Below are 24,841 nucleotides of genomic sequence, written 5' to 3' on the forward strand. Positions count from 1 at the left end.
CTGCAGCTCCAGAGAAGGGAACAGAAGGGGCATCTCTGGAGAAAACTTGACTGGGAGAGAAATCCTTCAGTGTGTTTAAAGCCACGAAGACTGCAACCCTTTATTGACACATTTTGTGGCCACAGGGAAGGTGGAGATCCCTAATCAGCAATGGAACACAGAGTGGCTTTTTTTATGGACAGTATGGTAAAATGAAAACAAATGAAAAATAACCCCACAACCAAAATAAAAAGCAGTATGAAAGATGGCTTATTACAAGTGGCTTTCAGAAATTGGCTAGCAGTTTAATGTTCCTGAAAGCAGCCAGTCATCAGTGTCCACACTGAAGCCTTGAGCTCTTGATTCCTCAGGCTGTAGATGAGGGGGTTCAGGGCTGGAGGCACTACTGAGTACAGAACTGACAGTGCAAGATCCAGGGATGGAGAGGAGATGGAGGAGGATTTCAGGTAAGCAAATGCAGCAGTGCTGATAAACAGGGAGACCACAGCCAGGTGAGGGAGGCAAGTGGAAAAGGCTTTGTGCTGTCCCTGCTCAGAGGAGATCCTCAGCACAGCCCTGAAGATCTGCACATAGGAGAAAACAATGAATACAAAACAGCCAAGTGCTAAGGAAGTAGTAAAAGCAGAAGCCCCAAATTTTCTGAGGTTGGACTGTGAACAAGAGAGCTTCAGGATGTGTGGGATTTCACAGAAGAACTGGCCCAGGACATGGCCGTGGCACAGGGGCATGGAAAATGTATTGGCTGTGTGCAGCAGAGCAGTGAGAATGCCACTGGCCCAGGCAGCTGCTGCCATGTGGGCACAAGCTCTGCTGCCCAGGAGGGTCCCGTAGTGCAGGGGTTTGCAGATGGACACGTAGCGGTCGTAGCACATGATGGTCAGGAGATAATACTCTGCTCCAATGAAGAACAGAAAGAAAAACGCTTGTGCAACACATCCTGGGTAGGAGATGTTCCTGGTGTCCCAGAGGGAATTGTGCATGGCTTTGGGCACAGTGGTGCAGATGCAGCCCAGGTCAGTGAGGGCCAGGTTGAGCAGGAAGAAGAACATGGGGGTGTGCAGGTGGTGGCCGCAGGCTACGGCGCTGATGATGAGGCCGTTGGCCAGGAGGGCAGCCAGGGAGATGCCCAGGAAGAGGCAGAAGTGCAGGAGCTGCAGCTGCCACGTGGCTGCCAATGGCAGCAGGAGGAAGTGGCTGATGGAGCTGCTGTTGGACATTTGCAGTGTCTTGGCATGGGGATCTGTAAAAAAAGTTAATCATGGAATAGTTCAGTTTGGAGAGACTTTCAGTATCCCAGCCCATCTTGGTGGCACTTTCCCCCCACTACCTGCCGAGGGCTCTGCTGCCTGGAGCTGTCCCTGCCAGCAGCTCCTTCCCTGTGCCCAGGGCTGAACTCTGCCAGTGCTGCCAGAGCCCAGCCCAACCCTGGGGGCTCAGCTCTGCCCTGCAGACCCCTCCCAGCACAGGTCACTGCCCAGGGCCAGCTGAGCCTCTGCAGAATTTTGATGGCAATGTCAGAGCATCCCCAAGGGATGCTGGAAAAGCAATGCAGATGCTGCATTTAAGGGGTCCTGTGCTGATTTTTGTCACTGTCTATTTTTTGAGATCTGAGGAATTTTCTTAGTTTGTTATCATCCTGAAGTGAGAGAGCATTATCAGTGTGAAATTTCCCATCCAGGCAACCCAGAGCAGTAGATTAAAATAGAAGGATTTTCCCTTTTACACAGCTGCTTCCTGGCAGTGCTCCCTGTAAAATCTCATTGGAAATCTTCTGGATTTAAATGTCATGCTGGGAGCAGTCCTGAACAATGCAGCATCCTCACCATGCAAGGAGAACACTCCCAAGCCTTCCCAGCTATCTCCTTTCACCCAGACCCTGTCCCAGTGCTGGGGCAGCTCCCAGGGCTGGCTGAGAGCTGTCCCTGGCAGGCAGCAGAGTCCCTGCCCCAGCACAGTGCCCTGGGCTGCAGGACTCTGCTCTGCAGAACAGCCCTGGGCACCCCTGGCTGCTCTAGACAAAAGAGAATCAGAGAATGCACTCACAGAGTCTGTAGGCATTGGAATGTTGCAGCTTTGGGAGATCACTCCAGGAGCTGCTGCTGCCTTGTCCTGCAAGCAGAGGCTTCCTGTGTCAAGGGCTGGGAGTGATTCTGCCCCAGTCACTTCTGAGCATCTTCCCAGCCCTGACTGATTGAAGCTCTCAGTTCCTCTGTGCTGTGCCAGGATGGCTGCAGGCAGTGCTTCAGCCCTGCTTGTCTGGGAAAAAAAACTGCTCATACAGAGAAATGTGTTTTTGAAGCTCCTCTTGGTTGCCATGGGCTCCTTCTGTGCCAGAAGCCCAGCCCAGCTCACCAGCACAAACACAGCACATAGACTTTAATAACTCTCTCATGGCTTTGGTGTTGTTTACAGTGGTTTTAGCTCCTGAGAGAGTGTTTTAAAAACTTTTCCAGAACTCAAAGTCAAATTGAAACTTTGAGCTTTGTTGAAGCTTTAAGGGATTTCACTGGGAGACACAACTGAGAAGGTGTCCCCAGGTTCCAGTTAAAGCAGAACACTGGTGGCACTAATGATAGGTGAGGACAAACCAGGGAAAGGTCTCTGAGATTGAGGAAACCACATGTGTTTCAGGAATGCAAAGGGCCAAGGCCTGAGCCCCAGCCCCTGGCGGGGCAGATCCTGTCCCTCCCTTGAAACACTAATCTTAGAAAATTAGGATTTTAGTGACCTTGCTGAAAACAATTAAAAAATTAGAAGGGAGTAGTTATCTGAAACTTAAATAATTAATTGTCTGTCAGTTCATGTTTGCTCAGCTGCGTTTACAATGGGAAAGGACGAAACTAGCGAGCAGATCCAAAGGAACATAGACAATGCAAGCAGAAATCCATTCTTTGGACAATTGGACTATCCCCAGAAATCCTTTGTTTTGTCAATGATAGACAAGGTCAAGAGTTTAGGGTGAAGAAGACTCACCTTACTTCCTCCTTTTAAGATCCCTCCCCACAAAAATGACCCCAGATTTAATTTAAGAAGTCAATCACACATGCAAGCTAATTACCATAGGAAGCGGGGAATGGGAGGGGCTGTTATTATGAATACGTATTTGTTTGATTCCTTTGCTAATAAATAGACTTTGTGATCACCTGTAATTTTGCAGTGTGTATTAGAGGATTACCTCACACTGCTGCCCAGTTGAGTATTGATATAAGACCAATATTCATAATTTGGTAAATCAAGACTGCAATGGCTCATTCTTCTGTGTGCCCAGACCTCCTAAGGAGGCATTCAACATAGTAATCTCTTGGGGAATGCTTCAATCACCTCTTCTCTTAACTAAAAAAAAAACCAAAATATTCTCTTGGCTGATAAAAAGAATCATGAGGTGCACTTTGAAATCTCCTTTCTTAACAAAATTCCGAACTTTCTGCAAGCAGCTGCACAAGCCCTGAAGACTTGAAGACAATTGAAGGAAGACAAGGAGCTCCAGAGGGCTTTCTCTATTTCAATGAGATCCACAGTGGATTTGGGGCTGAGTAAGGACCCCAAGGCAGTGAGAGAAGTTTGAAGAAGCTGCTCAAGGAGTCAGAAGCAAAACTTCAAGTCCCTTGGAGTATCACTGGCCCCAGTGAGGGCAGGGACTGCCAAAGGCTCCCCAGGGACTGGTGAGAGCAGATCCTTGAGTACAGGATTGTAGGAGCCAAAGGCTGTGAGCAGGAACTGCAATGCTGAGCAAGGCCTGGACTGGTTGGAGGCAGCAGAAAGGCCAAGGGCTGAGCCCAGGCCTGGCCCAGCAGGGCCTGTCCCTCATGGGTGGCTTGGGGCTGTTCCTGGGGCAGTGGGATGGGAGGGGCAGCAAGGACAAATGGCATCAACCTGTGTGACACTCCAGATGCTCATGGAACCAAGGGCCAGTGTGACACTGCAGGGCCTCATGGAAACAAAAGGCCATTGTGAGCCTGAAGGGCTGTAACACCCCAGAACACTGAAATGCTGGGAGTGACCAAAGGTTCCTTTACTAAAGTTTGATTCACAGGAGACACCAAGCAGATATTCTCAATATGTCAAAATGACATAAAATTGTACTGGCAAAGTATAGAAAATCAAGGAATGCTTGAAAAGGATTTAATACAACATTCAATTCAACATAAAACACTTGTCATAGCAGGAACTTCATTAACTTAGCTCATTTAACCTAGAATCCTTTAAACACTTAAGTTTTGAGGTACCCAAAACTGTTCCATGTAAAGAGCATTAGAGGGACAGGAGAGAGAGAGAGAGACAGAAGCTCTATAGAAAGACACACACATGGCTACCAACTCCTCGGGTTCCAGTGTGGGTGAGACACAGACCCCAGCAGAAGGCAGGGTATGGATCATGGGCTGAGCACCTCCTCCATGTTTTGAGCCCCTGGGCCTTCGTGGGCCTCCCCCCAGGTGGGATTTGTGATTGCTCGGGCAATCAGAGCCTGGGTCAGCACCAGCCCACTGTGTGATGGACTGACAGCTCATCCCAAGGTGTCTGGGACATTGATCTCATCCAGCCTCTGACAGTGACCATGGTCATACTGCGGAACCTCATGGAACCATGGGTCTGTTGTGACAAGGACAGCAGCAGATCCAAAACCACCATGGAGACACCATGGAACCTCTTGGAATCATTGTGACACTCTGGTGCCTCATGGAATTAAGGGGATCATTGTGAAACTCAGGACCCCTATGGAACCAAGGGTCAGTGATGAAGCTGTGGGCCTGTAGAACCAAGGAGCCATTGTGACACAGCGGGGCCACGTGGAGCCCAGGGGCCATGGTGACACTCCAGGACCTTATGGAAGCAAGGGGCCATTGTGGCACTACAGAACCAAGGAGAATATTGTTACAAGGAGAATTTAGTGACATTACAAGGCTCCATGGAATCAAAGAGAACATTTTGATACTGTGAGGCTGATCTTGGCACGTCGAGGGTCGCTGCTCATCTGCCCCTGAAGCACTGAGGCTCTGTGTTCTCCTTCCTATGGGAGAGACCTGTCCTTCTCCTCCAGGAGCCCATGGCCAAAATTAGGATTCCTTCTCCAGATTTCCTTATATGCAAAGATTGTTCCAAGATTAAATCTGCCAGGACAGCCAGATCTGGCTGCCTTAGCTACCTGGGGGCCATCTCTCATTTTCTTTTGAAACACTGGGATCATATACTTTTCTTACGCTTTTTCCTCCCATCTCAACAAGCCACCAATGGCCAAAATTGGGAATCCACCTCCAGAATTCCCTTTATGCAAGGACAGCTCCCAGACAAAAGCTGCCATGACTGACAAGTCTGGCTTGCCTTGGCTTCCTGAGGACTGGATCTCATCTGCCTTTGAAACACTGGCGCTCCTTCCAAAACATCTGGGCTTTGCACTTTTCTTTAGTATTGGAAAACCCCACGGCCTCAGCCCCTGGCAAGGGCACAGCAGCAGCTGCAGCTCAGACAAGACTCAGCCCCAGCCATGGGCAAGGTGCTTGACCAAGGCAAAGGGAGGGTCCCTGTGTGTCCTGCTCCCCTCTCCCTGAGCTCCTGAGAGCTCTGCAGCCCCTGCTGCCATCCCATCTGCCCAGGCCAGCACAACAGCCTTGGGGCCCTCCAGAGCTGCTCCTGCTCCAGGTCCAGGGCCCATCCCAGAGCTGGTGCAGCCACAAAGCTGTGCCCATTTCTGTTCATTCCTGCTCTGATGAGGATAGATACTCAGCCACTTGGAGCTTGCTGATGAATTTTACTGTTCCAGAGGCCTCTTCTTTCTTGTGCTATTCAATTCAAGAATTCAGGGAGAAAGGCTCATAAACATTTGTTCAAAACATCCAAACAAGAAAAGCCCCTGGGAATAATTTCAGTTTTCAATTCTTTTGTGGCTAATTACACAGATTTCAGAAGTGTATTCCAAGTGAATATACTATAGTGAAAACAAAGCAGATAAAACTAATTTATCCTGTTACGTTTTTTTTCCTGTTTCTAGATGAATGTCAGCAATGTCCAACTGATATTGACATCCAGCATCTTCTAATGCAGTCAGAATACATATGAAAATCAAGGCCATTCATGAGTGACAATCAATTACACTTTGTCCCCACCCCCTTCCTAGCATTTCCCTCATCCTATCCCTGGGACTGCTATGGTTCAGGAGTGGTGCGGCCAGCAGGAGCACGGCAGTGATTCTTCCCCTGTGCTCTGCACTGGTGAGGTCATGCTTTGAGTGCTGTGTCCAGTTCTGAGCCCCTCCAATGTAGGAAGGACATGGAGGGGCTGGAGCAGACAACGGCAAAAAAGGCTGGTGAGGGGTCTGGAACACAGGTCCTTTGAGCAGCAGCTGAGGGAGCTGGGGATGTTTATCCTGGAGAAGAGGAAGCTCAGGGGAGACCTCATCACTCTTTGAAACTCCCTGACAGGAGGATGCAGTGAGGTGGGGGTAGGGCTCCTCTGTGGACACTGCTGAAGGTCTAGGCACATTTTAGCTAGAACTTTTTCTCAGGCTATGAAAATTTCTCACCCTCAGCTAGAATTTTTCCCAAGCTAGAGGTTTCTTCTTTATTGTAAACACAAGAGAAAGAATCATAACAGAGATAAACACCTGCAAACTCCCTGAGAAAGCCAGGGAGATGTCTCTTTCTCTGACCAATGATTTGTCTATATTTGGTTTTGCACAAATTGCCTTATTTAAGGCAATGGTTTCTTTGAATAAATTGCTTTCTTGCTCTTTCCTGCATCAAGCAAGAGAGTGTCTTGTTGCTGTTTTTTCGTCGCTCCGTATCTTTCTCCACAGCAACATATGGAGGTTCCACTGAGAGATCATTACTCGAGTGGATCGGGATCACCCTAAGCGATCTCTGACTGACCAACAGCACCGGGAAAACTCGGAGCTGACAACTGGGATGGATCCTGGAGGCCTGTCCTAACTGGGGTGCAGCCCATGCTGGGGTTTGTAGCTAGAGCTGCACCGAGCAGACTGAAACCCAGAAAACCAGGGCTGCGAACCTGGGGCCAGGAAAAGAGCTGGGATCGTGGCCGGAGTCAAGAGCCATCTGGGACATCGTGGAGACCTGCCTGACTACGGCAGGACGGGAAACCCGCAGAAATTGTTGGCTTTTCTCCTCTCCACCGAGAGAGGTAATATGAGCTTGTAGCTCAGGAGCCCCTTGGCTCGGTTCGGAGCGGCAGTGGCCCGGAGCCCCTGCAGCACGGAGTGGTCCGGAGTCCCGCGGTGTGGAGCTCCTGCAGCACGCGGAGTCATGCAGAGCCGAGTGCCGGGAGCCCAAACAGCGAGAGCTGCGAGCTGCGTCTCGACTGTTTTCTCCCCGTCGAGAGAGGTACTGTGTTTCCCCCTCCCTCCCAGCATAGCCGCTAGGTGGGAAATTCTGAAACAATGGGGAATCGTCTGTCTAAGCAAGAGCAAACTATGCTCTCACTGTGTAGGGATGTCCTTGAAAGCTTGGACACCCCAATTCCAGACAAGGACTTGGTTGACTTGTTAGCTTGGGCAAGAGAAAACGGGTTTTCTGAGGATGGAGGAGTGGCCTTCTCTGAGTAAGCTTGGAGAGATCTAGGAGACCGATTGTATGAAGTCATATGGGAAGGCAATGCTTCAATTCTCCCTCGATTTTACACTTGGGGATCATTAATGAAAAATTGAAGGAGGGCAAGGTAGGCTCTGAGGGGAGCGAGGCAGGTTCAGAACAAAACGAGGATGAGTTTGACTGCTCTTCCGGCGAGGACAAATCTGACTGCTATCCCGGGAACCCCCGGCAGCCAGACTCGCCCCCCCCCCCCCCCAACCCAAAGCCCCGCCGGTGGAGATGGTGCTGGCCTGTCCGTCCCCGGTGCCGTCTGACCGTGACCCGCCTGCTGAGAGGAGCCGTCGGCACCAGCCACCCCAGAGAAGGAGCTGCTGCCGGCGTCTCCCTCCTCTCCGGTGCTGGAGACCGATCTGCCCGCCCGAGCAGGGTCTGGGCTGCCCTTCTCTGCCTCAGCAGAGGTGGGGCTGCCTTCTCTTCTTCCCTCAGTTTCTCCATTCGTTCACCCGGGAGCGGTGCTGAGCCCAGCGCTGGACCCCACGAACGGACCCCTCCCATCGGCATTTCCAGCTGCTTCGCCGCTCCCACCCTGTGCTGACAGCAACGATGGCTTTGTCCTCACTTCAAAGGGGGAGCAGCGGGGGCTGGTTTCATTTCTGCAGTGGGCATGGGAGGAGGGAGCGCTGGGGCAGATGTTTCTGATCTCTATTCCCTTGTTCTAAGGGAAGAGCTGAAAACTTGTAATGATGATATCCAAATGAGAGAGGCTCAGGCTTTTCCTGTGCCTGTGCCTGATGCTGTCCCTATTGTAGGACAGCGAGATTGGAAAAAGAGAATAAATAAAGATCTAACCAATCCAGTTATTGTGAATCATCTTTGCCTCATTTCAGGCTTCAGATGAGACATGCCTGGGTCTTTGCTACTGGCCATCAAGGTGTCTGCCCTGACCTGCACCAGGGGCAGAGTGTGATCACAGCTCAGCTTTCACATGCTGACCAGCTCACCAACACCGACTAGATGAAAACACTGACCAGATGATCCCTCTCCAAGAAGAGAATGGACATTCATCTGTTCATGTTGGAACTGTTGATAAAGTTTTCATTGTTGTGTTACAATAATTACTTAATGGTGGATTTTTCACTGTTTGATAAGTTCGGTGAATGCTGATGGGTTTTGTTATTGCAATTATAATTAAGTTTTAGAATTAAGGTTGTTAAAAGCATCAGGTATGAAGAGTTCCCTAGGCACTTCAGGTAGGCACAAATCTCCTGAGGAGTGATGGTTGTTCTCCTTTGTGAAGGGCCCTGTGGAGGATCACAAACACTTCTCTTTCTTTTCTTTTTTAAAAACTAAAAGGGGAAATTGTGGACACTGCTGAAGGCCTAGGCACATTTTAGCTAGACCTTTTTCTCAGGCTATGAAACTTTCTCACCCTCAGCTAGGATTTTTCCCAAGCTAGAGGTTTCTTCTTTACTGTAAACACAAAAGAAAGAATCATAACAGAGATAAACACCTGCAAGGTCCATGAGAAAGCCAGGGAGAAGAGGTATCTCCTTCCCTGACCAATGATTTGTTTGTATTTTGTTTTGCACGAATTGCCTTATATAAGGCAATGGTTTCTTTCAATAAATTGCTCTTTCTTGCTCTTTTCTGCACCAAGCAAGAGAGTGTCTTGCTGCTGTTTTTTCGCCACTCTGTATCTTTCTCATGGCAACACAGGGCTTATGGAATCATGGAGACAATTGCAACACTACAGGCAATGCATTGGAATGGCTACCTAGAACAGAGGCTAGACAAGGAGAAGAGAATAAAGTGGGTATTTGTTAAAGGCCTTCAGTACATACACCTTAGGCAGTCAGAAGCCTCCCAGAGGCTGCATTAAAGATGGATGGTGGTGACAAGTTTTTCAGAAACATATAAGTTTGGTCCATTGGCATATCAGGGTTAATCCTCCAATTACAGCTTCAGATAATGAAGTCCTATTCTCCCAGTTTGCTCCCTCCCAATTAACTTGTTTCTACTTTTCAGAGCCCGAGGCTGTAGGGCAACCTTGAGTTTCAGAGGAATTGTTTTGTCTGACCAAAATGTGAAGGCAGGTAACTAAGACTTTATATGGAGTTTCAAGTTATTCATTAATTCAGTACAGGATTTGAAAAATATAAAGACTAAAATCTTAAGGCCTCACAGTCCTCACTGAACCAAGGGGCCACTATGACACTTTGCAGCTTCATGGAACCAAGGAGTCCATTGTGACACTGCAGGGCCCCATGGAACTAAGGATTCATGTAGCAGTGCATGGTCCCATGGAACCAAAGGTCCATTGTGACATTGTGGGGTCTCTTGGAATCCTGGAAACCATGATGACGCTTTGATGCCTCGTTGAATCTGCAGGGCCTCTTGGAACCAAGGAGGTTCTTCTGCCATTGTGACCCTCATGGAACCAAGGGTCCATTGTGATACTGTGGCACCAAAGAGACCCCTGGGACACTGCAAGGCCTCGTAAGAGCAAGGGACCATTGTGACACTGTGGAGCCCCACAGAAACAAGAGGCCAACATTACACAGCCGGGCCTCATGGAACCAAGGATCCAATATGACAGAACCATTGTGACCCTGCAGGGTCCCATGGATCCAAGGGAACAGGTGACAGGTCTGGTTGGCTTGGCCTGACTGGTGTAACTGCCCTCAGCATGCCCATTGTCATGCTCTTGTCATGTTCTCCTGAAACTCTGAGGCTCTGGGCTTTCCTTCAAATGGAAAAGAACCATTCTTCCCATTCAAGCATACATTGTCAAAATGGGATTCCCCCTCCAAAATTGCAAATATTCAGGGATTCCTCCCAGAAAAAAAGCTGCCATTTCCAAGAGGTCTGGCAGCCCTTGTGTTCCTGAGGACTGGCTCTCACCTGCCTTCAAACACTAGGGTTCGCTGCTTTTTTTACTATAGAAATTAGCTGTCCCTCTTTCACAGGCACCCATGGCCAAATATGGACCATTTCCTCCCAAAATTCCTTATACACAAGAGTTTCTCCCAGGCAAAAGCTACATGGACAGCCTGCTTTGGATGGTCTTTGCCTCTTGTGGCCATCTGTATTCTGCCTTAAAACACTGGGGTTCCATGTTTCTCTTCCTATGGAAAAGAACCATCCTTCTTCTCCAGGTGCTTATGGCCAAAATTAGGATTCCACCTCCAAAATCCTATATCCAAAGATTTCTCCTACACAAAAGCTGCCATTACAGACAGGTCTGGCTGGCCTTGGCCTCCTGAGGGCTGGCTCTCACCTGCCTTCCAAACAGCAGGCTCAGTGATTTCATTTCTATGGAAAAATTTGGATTCAACATCCAAAAACTTCAAATATCCAAAAGCTACTCCCAGACAAACCTTCCTGGACAGACAGGTATTTCTGACTTTGGCCTCTGGTGGCTACAGCTCATCAGTCCCTGAAACACAGAGGCTCCATTGCTCTCCTGTAGAGACCATGGTGAAACTGAGGGGCCTCATGGAACCATGGAGACCATTGTGGCACTGTGGGGTCTTCTGAAATTAAGGGGTGGCACCAAGTGACACCAAGGACATCACTGTGCCACTGCTGGGCTATATGGTTCCAAAGGGCTGGTGTGAAACAGCAGGGCTTTGTGGAACCAAGAGGCCATTGCTGCATTACAGGGCCTCGTGCAGCCAAAGGGTCGTTGTGATCCTGCAGGGCACCATGGATCCATGGAGAACATTGTGGCATTGCTGGGCCCCACGGAATCATGGAGGCCATTGTGACACTGTGAGGAGGGCCCACAGAACCAAAGGGCCATTGTGACCCCTGCAGGGCCTCATGGAACCAAGGGGTCATTGTAATATTGCAGTAGCAAGGAGAACATTGTGAGACTGCGGGGCCCCATGGAACCAAGGGAACATGGAACAGCTCTGGCTGCTCTGGTCCTCTTGGGACCACCTGGAAAGTTTGACTGATCCTGGCGAGTTGAGGGTTTTTTCTCATCAGCCCTTGGAGCACTGGCGCCCTGTGCTTTCCCTCCTTCAGAAGAGAACCATTCCTCTTTCCAGGTATCTGGTAGCTGGTATTGATATTCCCAGTAAAAATTTTCGTATATATAAGGGTTGTGCCCACCAAAATCTGCCAGGACAGACAGCTATGCCTGGCCTTGGCCTCCTCCAGGCTGTGTCTCTTCTACCCCCACACAATGGAGCTCTGTTCCTTGCTTCGATCATGTGGAAAAGATCTGCCCTTCTCATCTGGGGACCAGGGCCAAAATTTGGATTTAGCCACCCAAATTCTATCTAGTCAAGGATTGCTCACAGACAAAAGTAGTCAGAACAGAGAGGTGTGGTTGGTCTTGTTCCTCTGGAGATTTTCTTAGAGTACAAGCTGAATGTTTTCATTTGCCAACATATTGGAGAGGGCCCAGAGATATCCCAATGTGGTGTTTGGAGAACTCAAGCACATGAATACTGTACAGGGACAAAGGAGCTCTGGGCTCAGTGGAATGGAGACTGAGGACAGCAGAGAAGAGCCCTGGGGGGATTGCAGGCTGGTTTTAGAGATGATGGATCCTTTTGAAGTACTAGAAAACAGCAAGAGAAACAAAGTCATCCGAGTTTTTGTGTGGCCAGGCAGAGGCAGGCAGGACGCAGAGATGACAGCAAAGGAAGGGGCAGTGAGGTGGGGCAGCCGGGGGATGACGACAGCCTGCAGGGACAGAGGGCAGGGCATGGACACCGTAGGACAGCCTGGGCTGCAGAGGGCACAGGGATGGGCAGCAGCTGAAAGGCCCTGCCAGAGCCAACTGCTGCAGCACTTGGGCCATGGCTGCTGGCCCTGGGCCTGAGGCCAGCAGGGGACAAGTGAGCCTTGCTGTGCTGGGGCCTCATTGCCTCCTTGTCCCTGCTCAGCAGCCTGGCAGGGGCCGCCCCACGGTCCTACCCTTGGCATTGCACATCCCCAGAGCCCAGTGCCCTGGGAAGAGCCCTGAGCAATGAGGTAGGGACAGGATCTGCCCTGCCAGGAGCTGGAGCTCAACCTTGGCCCTTTGCATTCCTGAAATACATCCAAGTTTGCCTAGCATCAAAGACTCCTTTCCCTTGTTTTCTCCCACTTGTCATGAGGGCCTCCATTGTTCTGCTCTGACTGGAACCTGGGGACACTTTCTGAGTCCTGTCTCTCAGTGGGAGCCATGAAAACTTCAAGAAACTTTGGAGTTTGAATATGACTTTGATTTCTTGAAAAGTTTTCCTTCAGCTCCCTCTCAGAAACTGATGTCCAGGGACTCATCAGTATTGGGAAATTTTTGCTATATAGAGATGGGGTAACAGAGACATTTAAAAGATTTCATTGCATTATCAATCTTGTTGAAGGGAGAAACATAAGAGATGTAAAACTCAATACCATTATATCAGAAGCCAAGTTATTTCCTAGTTACAATACCTTATAAATATTTTTCAGCCTATGAACTTTTTCCCCACAATGCTGCTAATACCTGTAACATTAATCACCTATTATTTTACCCCACATTGTCTTGCCACAATGCATCTTTCACAGTTCCAATTCTCAAAAATATCTGGTATTTTTGCAAGGCCATTATTTGAAATTTTTTCTAGTTCAATCTCCCTCTCAACAGTGTCTTCTCTATTCCATTCTTTCTAAGTCAGCACACCTTATCTCAGAGTTTGCATACACGTGTACAAGATTGTGTGAGTTTTCAGTCAGGCTTTGAGAGTCCTTTCCAATGCATTTCTCACAAATATCAATCACCTCTGCAGAATGCTGCAATCACCTCTGTTCTAAAGACAGCAGAAGTAAAATACACTCTTTGAAATAGGAATGCAAATTTCTAAGAAGTTCTTTGACATATTTCTCTGTAACTGGAGTTGAAAACCTTCAGAATGAACTACACTTGACCAGAGGGAAATCAAGACAGAATCATGATTTGCTAGGAAACCTCTCAAGAATTCAGTCATAATCCAACTCCAAATTTTTTGATACCTTACCTCATGGTTCCCACTGTGGGAAACAACTGAGAAAGTGTCCCCAGGTTCCAGTTAGAGCAGGAAATTAGAGGCAGAGGTGATAGGTGGTGTAGGAAATGCAGGCATGGAGAGCTCTCAGGGGGTGCGAATACAGGCTCAGAGGTAGAGATGCATACAAGGTGTGACCTAAGACCTCAGAGAAGAATTGGATAATTACAGTATTGAAAGTAAAATAGACATAAAAGAAGAATATAAGTTTGTGGTTTAAGTAGAAATGTGTTTTAAGCAAACAGAAATATTTACTATGTAAGCAAAGCAGTATGTTAAGTTAGTAAGATACTTTAAAGTTTAGCAAGAAAGCCTCTTATAAAGTTAGAAGTTTAAGATGTATCAATGTGGGTTTATGAAGTGTTATATGATTGATTGAGAAATCACACATTGCAGCAAAGCCATGAGAATCAAAGCAATTAATGGTTGATGTAAAAAGATGCTAGTGAAATTTTTAGAATTATTTGATTGGCTAAAAATCTAGCATCAGGCATTGTAACTAAGAATGAGGTGGCTTCTGATGTCATGGCATTGGATGTAGCACCTTTAATGTCTCACTCTTCTGTGAGATTGATACAATAAAGCAATGAACCATCTTTAACAAATTGGCTCCACATTTTATAATATGTATCTCCTGACAGGAAATTTTTTGGACACCAGATCGACCTTTTGAAGTCAAAAAGGTTGTAGGGACACCAGGTTTAGCCAAAAAAAAAAAAAAAAAAAAAAAAAAAAGGGGTTTAGGGACATCAGATCTACCCCATTGAAGTCAACAGGGATTTTGGGAAACTGGGTTTGCCCATTAAAGTCAATGAGAACTTTGTAGAATTTTGTCACTAAAATAGGGAAATTTGGGTAAATTTGGGGGAAATATTGTGCTGGATTCCAGGAATTTCTGCTCCAGGATTGTGGTGAAGATCTTCTGGAAGTCCAGGATGAATTCCTGGAATCTAATCCCAAATCCCTGATCCCACAACTGTGGCCCATGATGAAGCTGTGCCTCCAGGTAAGCCCAAAAATCTCTCTTTTCAGCTCAAAATGTGGGAATTCCAAGCACAAGACTAGTATTTTAAGTATTAAAATTTTTGGGCCATCTGGTCTACCCACAAAATAAATGGGAATTAAGGGACACCAGGTCTAACCGTTAATAGGGTTTGATCAGGAACAGTACTTGTTAAACTGGGTGCACTGGGAGGGGCTGAAGGGACCACTGCAAGGGACTAGTGAAGATAAATGGGGATAAACAGGACCTCATTTAAATCAAAAGGAATTTAGGGACACCGGGTCTACCCAGTCAAACAACGAGGATTTTTGGAACACCAGTTACAGGAGCCCTCTGGATTTTTTGGTGATCCAGGTGTCCAAGGGGTATACAGGTGTACCCAGATGATTTTTGGGGCACCTAGCTGATTTTTGGTGGCAGCCATGTGTTCCCAGATGGTTTTTGATGATATCCAGGTGATTATTGGGACACCCAAGTGTCCTGACTCACCTTGACAGGCCAGGAGAAGATGACGGCTACCATTGCATCAACCCAGTTGACGTGGACCCAGATAACCCTCAGCAGTAGGGGGGGCTGTCAGGGGGTACTCTAACATTAAGATGGTACCCCAAAACTCTAGCTGAGAGCCTTAGGGGTGGGAGTGAGCCCCTAATGACTTCAGGAGAGGATGCAGCACAGGTATACCCCGACAGTTTGGTCTGTGGGATTGATGAAGACAGCATTATGAATCAGCTCCAGCTCTAGGGTGGCAAAGGGGGCACCCCAAAATCTCAGGGAGGGCAGCAGGGTCACCCAAATTAATGTGCCAAAAAATTTTATAACCCACAAAGTCAGTTATAGGTATGTATTTTATTCAGCACTGAGTTCAATGGGGGATAGTTCCTCCAAAAACATGCATGCCTTTGACGACCTGCACCTCTCTTTCTATTCTCTACAAACTAGGATTGCACAATATGCCTAATACATGTTCAATTCCAAACCCACCTGTCCCTGCTTCATATTAAAATTAGTTCTATGCCTCTTTGCGATTGTGCACTGCTCCTCGTTGGTGGCTCTGGTGGATGTCTGGGGGTCCCTGGGATGAAGTAAACAGCCTTCCTATCTGGAAGGGGCCTCCCTCTTCCACCCTGTTTGAGTATTTTTGGCACACTATCTTATCTTCTCTTGTAGCCTTGCTCTGTCCTCCTGTTCTTCCAAAGATGGTGAATGCTAAGCACTCATAGAATCTTGTCAGCTAGCTTCTAGTTAAAGCATCCACCTGTACTTTTTCCCTTAACTCATTAATTTTAATTCAATTCCCCCTGTTTCAGTGTCACAATGACTTCTTGGTTCTATGTGTCCTACAGCTCTATCCTTGTTTCATAGGGGTTCCATAGGGGTCTAGAGTTTCAAAATGGTCCCCGGGATTCCATGAAGCACTAGAGTGTCACAATGGTATCTTTGATTCCATGAGGTCCCCATAGTGTCTCCATGGTGTCTTTAGATCTGCTGCTGTCCTTGTCACGACTCACCCATGGTTCCATGAGGTTCCACAGTGTCACCATGGTCACTGTCAGAGGCTGGATGAGATCAATGTCCCAGACACCTCAGGATGAGCGTTCAGTCAGTCACACAGTGGGCTGGTGCTGACCCAGGCTCTGATTGCCCGAGCAATCACAAATCTCACCTGGGGGGAGACCCATGAAGGTCCAGGGGTTCAAAACACAGAGAAGGTGCTGAGCCCATGGTCTGTACCCTGCCATCTGCTGGGGTCTGTGTCTCACCCACACTGGAATCCTAGGAGTTGGTAGCCATGTGTGTGTCTTTCTATTGAGCTTCTGTCTTTCTGTCTCTCTCTTTTCCCTCTCCTTCTAATACTCTTTATATGGAACAGTTTTGGGTACTTGAACAACTGAAGTGTTTAAAGGTTTCCATGTAAAATGGGCTAAGTTAATGATCCTGCTATGATGAATGTTTTGTGTTGAATTGGATGTATTAAATCCTTTTCAAGAGTTCCTTGTTTTTCTATACTTTGCTAGTAAAGTTTTTTGTGGCCTTTTGACCTCTTGAGAATATCTGGCTGGGGTTTCTCTTGTGCACCAAACCTGAGTAAAGGAACCTTTGGTCACTCCCAGCATTTCAGTGTTCTGGGGTGTTACAGCCCCTCAGGCTCACAATGGCCTCTTGTTTCCATAAGGCCCTGCTGTGTCACACTGGCCCTTGGTTCCATGAGCATCTGGAGTGTCACACTGATTTTGGGAATCAGGAACTGACACCGAAATTGTCAGAGTGTATGTTTTATTGCCAGCTGGGACACATAGGCAGATATCTCCTCCAAACCATGTGTATCTGGTCAGACAGGTTCCAGGTGTAAATACACATTGATCCCAGAAGCCCACATCTCCCTGCCCACCCATCTCTGCCTTCTCCCACTTTGAATTATAATTAGCTGTCACACCTCCTGCTGTCATGTTCGGTGGTCCTGGGGATGAAGGCCGTATGTCTTCCTTGGTGATTGCTGTTTGACCTCTGCTTCTGGGTAGGCAAAATGCAGGTCTGGCTCTTCCTCAGGTTAACCTATTCCCCTGAAAACACTTGTCTGGTTCTGGCTGTTTTTTTGGAGCCTCAGATTTCTGCTTTGTGAGGCTTGTATAACACCTAGGTGCTGCTTTGCTCAATATATCTTATTTTTTTTTTCCTGGCAACTAAGCTCCTATGTGGTCTGTTACATACTCTTTCTGCTATGTGATCTATTTCCTGTCCACATGCTTAAGCATATTATAGGCTTCTAAAATCCTGAGTTTTCACAACCATATATGTTCCCCATCTCACTGATCCCGAGGGAGCAGCAGCAGTGCCTGGATCCGATCCCTGACTCTGGGGCAGGTCTTTACAAATGACCCCCACAGCAGCAGCAGCAGCAGCAGATGGAGCTGACTTTCAGCACAGCCCCTGCCACTCTTCCCTCCTGTGTGCAGTGGGGTCACAGCAGCCTGGGGCACCTAGGAGCCCCCAGTGCCAGCAGGGACTCAAGATGGCAGCCCTGGGCTCCTGGAGGAGTGCAGAGAACAGCGGTGGGGACTCCCTCTCATGTGGGACTTCCAGATGGAAAAGGCTGCTGTGACCAGGCAGCTCCAAGGACAGAGAAAGGAGGGGCTGGAGCCCTTGATCTGTGCCAGTTCCACAGCCCTGGGCAGCAGCCACTGAGCACAGGGGGAACAGAGGGAACAGCAAGAGGGACAAAACCAGTCAAGGGCAGAGACTGGGAAGAGCCAGACCTGGGAACAGCAGGAACAGCTGCTTCACTGCACCCTTGGAGAAAGCTCTTGGCTGGTTCAAAGTGCTGAAAGGGGTGAAGGGCAGAGAGGAGAACACACCAAACAATGCTCCTGGTTCCACAGCCTCCGCTCTCAGTGTCCCAGAAGGAATTGGATGGACTGCATTCTTCTGCCCATATTGTCTTGTTCAGCATGAGCAGCTTAGCACCAAAAGCTAAAGGAACTGAAGCCTTAGGCCACAAGAGCTGAGCAAGAGGAAAATTTTTGACCAAAGTAATGCTACCAACCAGAACCTAACAAAATCCAGCAGACAGAATCCTGAAATTTTAGAATCCTTTCTGTTGGAAAAGGCATCTGAGCACATTGAGTCCAGTCATTCACCCAGCACTGTCAAGCCCAGCAGTAAAGCAAATCCCTGAAGTACCATGGCCTAGACAAGAGGCCCTGAGCCAAAGACAACCTCTGGATGAACCTTCCAACCAAAGGTTATCTTTGTATCCACTAGTTAGCGAAATATGCATGGTCATTAGCACTCTGATAGCTGTATCCACTCATTAGTAAAACATATATTGACCTTTCTGTATTTAGAATCTGGACAAGGCCATAAAATCTGACATCTGGCCATGTTGGGGGTTTGTGATCAAAGTCAGCTCCCTTGGTTCCTCCTTGAGCCCTGGCCAGGCTTTGGGAAGAACCCAAGAGGAGAATGAAACCAGAATGAGCTATAGTAAACAACACTGATTCCTGAACTTGGTGTCTGTGTCTCTGCTGCTGACCCTGCCCACTGGTAAAACACAGTTGGTGTGGTCTGGCTAGATCACCACAAAATGTTGGTTTTTGTATGTAAATGTAAGAAATCAGTCCTATCTGAAATTCCCAGGTAGAGGGAAAACCTTCCCTAGAGTTTGCTGGCTCTGAAGTAGACTGATTTCAGGGCATCATGAGAACAGTGGGGAAGTCAGCTGAAAGAAGCTGAGCCATTGTATGTATTAAAATGCATGCAAAAATTGCATATGGAAAAATGAAAATCACTTGTGTGTTTGGGAAGATGACGATGAATTTTAATAATGGCATCTCAGAAACAGCACCATCATAGAGAATGATTGCTGTCAAAATTCTCTAACATGGAATGACAGAAAAGGCTTTTAATCTTGAACTTGGATTCATTTGTGAAAAGGAAAGAGTAATAATATAATAAATAATTAAATACATATCTATAATATAATAAAAATGTGATCTATATACTTTCACGTATATATAAAATGACATTGTAAAATTGTTACGGGTTATGTTTTGACTAGCTCCTCTCCCTACCCCCCACCATGGAGCTGCCGGCCCCTCCCCCGGGCTGTTTTATCTAGCCGGGTGTTTTTCGGCTTTTGGGGCTTTTTGCCGCTGCTTCCGCTGCTCGCTGCTTTGGCTGCTGCTTGCCGCTGCTTCTGCTGCCCCCCTGCCCCCCTCCCCTCAGCTGCTCAGCTGCTTTTCCCCCCCCCGGCTGCCTAAACTGCCTCTCCCCCCCCCCCACCCCCCATCCCTAAGATTTGCACCGGCTCCAGAGGAAACGGATCTGAACTTCGGAGACCACCTCTGGAAGTCTGCCAAAGAAGCTCTGCTGCACTTCCCAGCACAGACCCAAATTGAGATGAACTCGGCAGATCTTCGCCGGGAAGGGCAGCAGAGCTTCTTTGGCAGACTTCCAGAGGTGGTCTCCGAAGTTCAGATCCGTTTCCTCTGGAGCCGGTGCAAATCTTAGGGATGGGGGGTGGGGGGGGGGGAGAGGCAGTTTAGGCAGCCGGGGGGGGGAAAAGCAGCTGAGCAGCTGAGGGGAGGGGGGCAGGGGGGGCAGCAGAAGCAGCAGCAAGCAGCAGCCAAAGCAGCGAGCAGCGGAAGCAGCGGCAAAAAGCCCCAAAAGCCGAAAAACACCCGGCTAGATAAAACAGCCCGGGGGAGGAGCCGGCAGCTCCATGGTGGGGGGTAGGGAGAGGAGCTAGTCAAAACATAACCCATAACAAAAATAATGCACCAAATACTAATTTTTAAGATTTTCCTGCTCAGGGATGTAAAAATTAATACTCTACACAAAATGATTGGCCAGGACCCAAACATCACTGGTGTACTCTGTGAGATTGTATACAACAAATGAAAGAGGAAGGGATGAAATTGGCAGATTTTTGCTGACACTAGGATGTGGAATACTTTCTCTGTTGCCGTTAAGAATAAAGGTAGACTGCTGGGTTTTTCATATACCAGACCACCCACAAGCTGCAGCATTGATTGAACAGATGAAGAGGTTGTCAAAAAAGTAGGGGATGGAAATTTGTCATAATAAAAATCCCATCTCACAGATGTGCTCCATTCCCCTAAAAATAGGAATACTGGGAAATGGAAACTGCCTGGATGTGCATGGCTGCACCCAATGTGCAAATACAACAACGAACAGTGACACTTGGACTGCCTGGGAAATTATTCCAGTTGTAATGGCCCCTGACAGGGCCACCCCAGAGGCTGCAGGGCTGGACCTTTATGCATTAGAATGAATTAGCATAAATCAGAAGAAAATGAGAATGATCAATACCAGAATATGAATTCAGATTCCTCCAGGACACTTTGGTTTGATAAATGCTCACTTGAGCTTGGCCTTGAAGTGTTCATGTTTTGGGAGGAGTAATCAGTGCAGATTATCAAGGAGAAATTAAAGTAATTCTCTTAAACAATAGTGAACAATTGGATTATTCAACCCCATGGCAGGGTAGCATAATTGTTGATACTGCAATTTTAAAACAACTGTGAAAAAAGAACATCCACCTCAAATCTCTGCTGTTCATCGAGATAAAGGGTTTGGATGCACCAGTCCTAATAATGGAGCCAGAGTGTGGATGAAGAGGCCAAATGGGCCTCCTGAGCGAGCTGAAGGAACAGCTCTGGGGAAAAAAAAACCTGAATCCTGAACCCTTGCTGAGCAAGATGGGAATATGTCTGTGCAGCCATAAAGTGTTCTGTGCCAGAACAAGTGGATGTTATGGGATATTGTTTTACAGATCCTGCCAGACCAAATCTCCCTGTTTGTCCCAACAGCTCTTTGGAAAATGCTCTGATCCAGGGGCTCCATGAGAAGGCTGATGTGACACTGAGGGGATTCCACAGGAATTCCAACCAGGAGCCTGGGTGCCCTCAGGGACTGGGACGAGGCACCTCTCCAGCCAGAGGGGAAAGGACCCACCAAGCCTTGTCACCCACAGACAGTGCAGGAAAGCTGAACAGCAAAGGACCTGGGGGACATTATTCTGGAATTAAACAGGTGTCAGCTCTGTGGACAACAGAATTATTGTTCCTAACCCAAATGAGATTGAGTAAAAAGAATGAAAAACTGTGTCACTAAACTACTACTGATGCCTACAAATTGTATCTTGAGAGTCAGCCAGAATCTTTATTTGCAGAAACACCCCTAGAGTTTTACCAAGGATTATTCATGAAAATGGTCATAAAAATGTCAAGATCAAAAGCAGCCAAAGTACTTAATCTAACAAATTGCTGTATATGTTCTCAACCAGAGGGAAATCAAAGCAGAGCCACGGTTTGTCATGTTTGTCATGGTTTGCTTTTTTTAAAATGAGCCCCATGGTGCATTTGGTGCTGAGTCCTTGAGCCTCAGGGCCTGAGAGGAGATTGCACAAACCTTTTCAGGAGTCCGTGTCAGAAGAAAAACCCAAAGTGTCTCAAAGCATTAATGGGTCCCACTGAGGTCCATCCCCAACACAGGCTCCTCATGGACTCCTTGGAGGAGAGAATTGGAGGCCAGGATTGGCCAAAAACCTCTCAGAGACTCAGAGAAGAAAGGAAAAAGAAAAGTACCTTAGAAAGCAGAAGTACCTTGAAGCATTAATGAGCCCCACTGAACGTTGTTGCTGACAAAGGCTCTCAAGAGACTAATTAAAGCAGATAATTAGAGGCCATGATTGCACAAAGCTCTCAGGGACACCAAGGCAAAAGCAAAGCCCAAAGTCCTTTGAAAAACCTGCAGTCCCTGGGAGCATGAAGGAGCCGCCAGGGCCATTCCTGACCAAGGCTCCCCAGGGACTGGTCCCAGCAGATCCCTGAGGCCACTGGGATGTGGGGGGACACTGAGGGCAGGACAAGGGGTGACAGTGCCCAGCCTTGCTGGGGCTGTGCCAGGAGGCCCCAGTGGCTCAGGACAAGGTGTCTCCTCACAGCCCTTGGTGGCACAGACCCTGCTGTGCCCCAGGGCACCAAGACTTGGCTTCTCTTTGTCCCCACTTATCATCTCTGCCTCCAGTTCTCTGCTCTGATTGTGGCTTGGGGACACTTTCTCACTCATGTTCCTCCCTGGGACCCATTAAAACTTGAAGAAACTTTGGAGTTTGATTCTCACTTGGAGTTCTTGAGAGGTTTTCCAACAAACAATGGCTCTGCCTTAATTTCCCTCTGGTCTGGTGCACTTCATTAGAAACGTTTCCTACAATAGTTATGGAAAAATACTTCGAAATGCTTCTTAAAAGTATCTGTTCCTATTTTAAAGGATGGATTTTATAACTATTCCCTTTAAAGCAGAGGTGATTGCAGCATTCTGTGATTGATATTGATCCATGGTCTCTCCCCAGGTGGTCTGGCCTGCTCAGAGAAGCTGTGCCTTGAGCTCTGACCCAGTGTGGACAATCCTGATCCACATTCCCAACCCCATCCTGTCTGTCCTCACTCACCTGGGATCTGCTTTGATTGGATAGCTGGCTGCTCTCAGGGAAACAGGAATTTTTCCTTTTTGTTATTTTTGATGCAATCTAAAACTCTTAATATTCCCTATGGAAAACAGACACACTCCTCAGGTGTGTGCCAGCCCAAGGAGGTTCAGCATTGGGGATCGGGGCCTCAGGGGTGGTGCCTGGAGCCAGCGCCATCTTTCCTTTCTGCCTCTAACTCCCGTCATGCCCCACGGCCCCCCAGAGCCCCAATGGAGCCGGGACTACAATACCCATCATGCCCCGCGATCCACAGAACCCTGGTACTCCCCCCCCCATATGTCCAATAGATGTCTTCCAGAACCTCCAGGACCCCTAAGTGTCCCCTCAGTGCCCATTTGGGAACCTCCCAAAAAAGTCCCCGAATCCCCTGAATGCTCCCAAGCCCACAGATACCCGTTACAGGCACTTCTGGGAATTCATCTCCTGCAATCCCCTGCGAGCTCAGAGCACCTCATAACCCAGTCAGTTGCATAAAATTCCTCCCATGCCCCGTGCCCTCAAGAGCCCGGTTAGAGCTCCCTAAGATCTCTCCAACCTCTCTCGAACCGTACACGTCCCGCTCTGAGGACCTCAAGTCGCCGTTCAGAGGCAAAAGTGTCCCCGCAGTGCCCTCCCGGACCCCACACTATCCGCAAGATCTACTTCCGGGACTACAGCACCCATCCTGCTCCGCGGTTCCGGTAAAACGCCTTTCCAGCTGAGACTTCATCCCCCATCATGCTCCGCGCCTCGCAGGGAGTCATTGCAGCAATGCCTACAGCTCCCATGATGCTCCGCAGCTCCTTTAAACTGCATTATACCCGTGCCTACAACTCCCATCATCCCCTGCGCCACAGAGAGCCCTGTCAGAGCCCCCCAGTGCCCGCCTGGACCCCGAAGGGTCCCAGATTCTCCTCCGTGACTTCCAAGTGCCCTCCTGGACCCCCAGGTGCCTCTCTGAGGTCTGCTGATTTTTTTAAGGGAAACAGTCTTTAAAAGCAAACTATTGCAGGAAGGATGGAGACACTTCAAGAACAAAATCTTGAGGGAGCAGAAACAGCCTGTCCCATGTGCCAAAAGTCAGCTAACAATGAAAATAACTGGTCTGGCTGGGCATGGAACTCAGGGACAAAAGAGGCTGCATCACCTTTGGACAGAAGGGCAGGCAACTCAGGAAGTGTTTATAGATGTGGTTAGGTCATCGAGAAAAATAAGAGGTGAAACTTAAATTAGGATATAGCCTGGCGGTGTCTGTGAAGGATAAAAATAACTTATTTTGTAAACACTTTAGCAGGAAAAGCAGGGACAAGGAGAACCTCCATTCCTTATTGGGCAAAGATATGGTTACCAAAGATGAAGAAAAGTCTGAGGAACTTAACCCCTTCTTTGCCTCAGTTTTCAAGTGTAAGACATTTTGTCCTCAGGACAAGTGATCTCCTGACCTGGTCGATGGGGAAGGGAAGCAGAACAGAATCCCTGAAATCCAGGAGGAAGCAGCTGGGGACCTGCTGAGCCACTCAGATGCTCACAGGTGTCTCTGGGACCAGATGGGATCCATCCTAGGGGAATGAGGGAGCTGCTGGATGAGGTTCCCAAGCTGGTCTCCATCATTTACCATCAGTCCTGGCTCACCAGGGAGGTCCCAGAGGACTGCAGGTGCCAATGTGAGCCCATCCCCAAGAAGGGCTGGAAGGAGGATCTGGGGAACTCCAGGGCTGTCAGCCTGACCTCGGTGCCCAGCAAGGTGATGGAACAGATCACCTTGAGTGCCATCACAGGGCACCTACAGGGTGGCGGAGAAATCAGAGCCAGCCAGCATGGATTTCAGTGTCTGCATTGATGATCTGGATGAGGGCATTGAGTGCAACATCAGGAAATGTGCAGAAGACACCAAGCTGGGTGTGAGTGTTCTGGAGGTTAGGAAGTTCTGAAGAGGGACCTGGACAAGCTGGATCCAGGGATTAAGTCAATCAATTTGAGGTTTAACTAAAGCTGGGTCCTGCACTTTGGCCACAACAACCTCTGCAGCTCTACAAGCTGGGGACAGAGTGGCTGGACAGCAGCCAGGCAGAAAGGGTTCTGAAGGCACTGATGGACAGCAGGCTGGACATGAGCCAGCAGTGTGCCCAGGTGGCCAAAAGGCCAATGGCTCCTGGCCTGGATCAGGAATGGTGTGGCCAGCAGGGGCAGGGCAGTGATTCTTCCCCTGTGCTGGGTACTGGTTGGACAGCACTGTGTCCAGTTCTGGGCCTCCCAATTCAGGAAGGACAAGGAGGGGCTGGAG

General features: G+C 48.3%; 1 protein-coding gene across 1 annotated transcript in view; it reads right to left on the reverse strand.

Moving 5' to 3' along the window:
• Nucleotides 1-284: 284 nt before the first annotated feature.
• The window catches only part of LOC306816055 (olfactory receptor 14I1-like), a gene marked incomplete at its 3' end in the record, with an annotated part of 31,188 nt that continues 6,631 nt past the window's right edge, over nucleotides 285-24,841 (reverse strand). The window contains exon 3 of the mRNA XM_079332551.1: nucleotides 285-329. Within this exon, the coding sequence (XP_079188677.1) occupies nucleotides 285-329 (45 nt within the window). The remainder of the gene's footprint in view (nucleotides 330-24,841) is intronic.

This window comes from Erithacus rubecula, assembly GCF_903797595.1.
Source record: "Erithacus rubecula genome assembly, contig: scaffold_354_arrow_ctg1, whole genome shotgun sequence".
In the NCBI taxonomy this organism is placed as follows: domain Eukaryota; kingdom Metazoa; phylum Chordata; class Aves; order Passeriformes; family Muscicapidae; genus Erithacus; species Erithacus rubecula.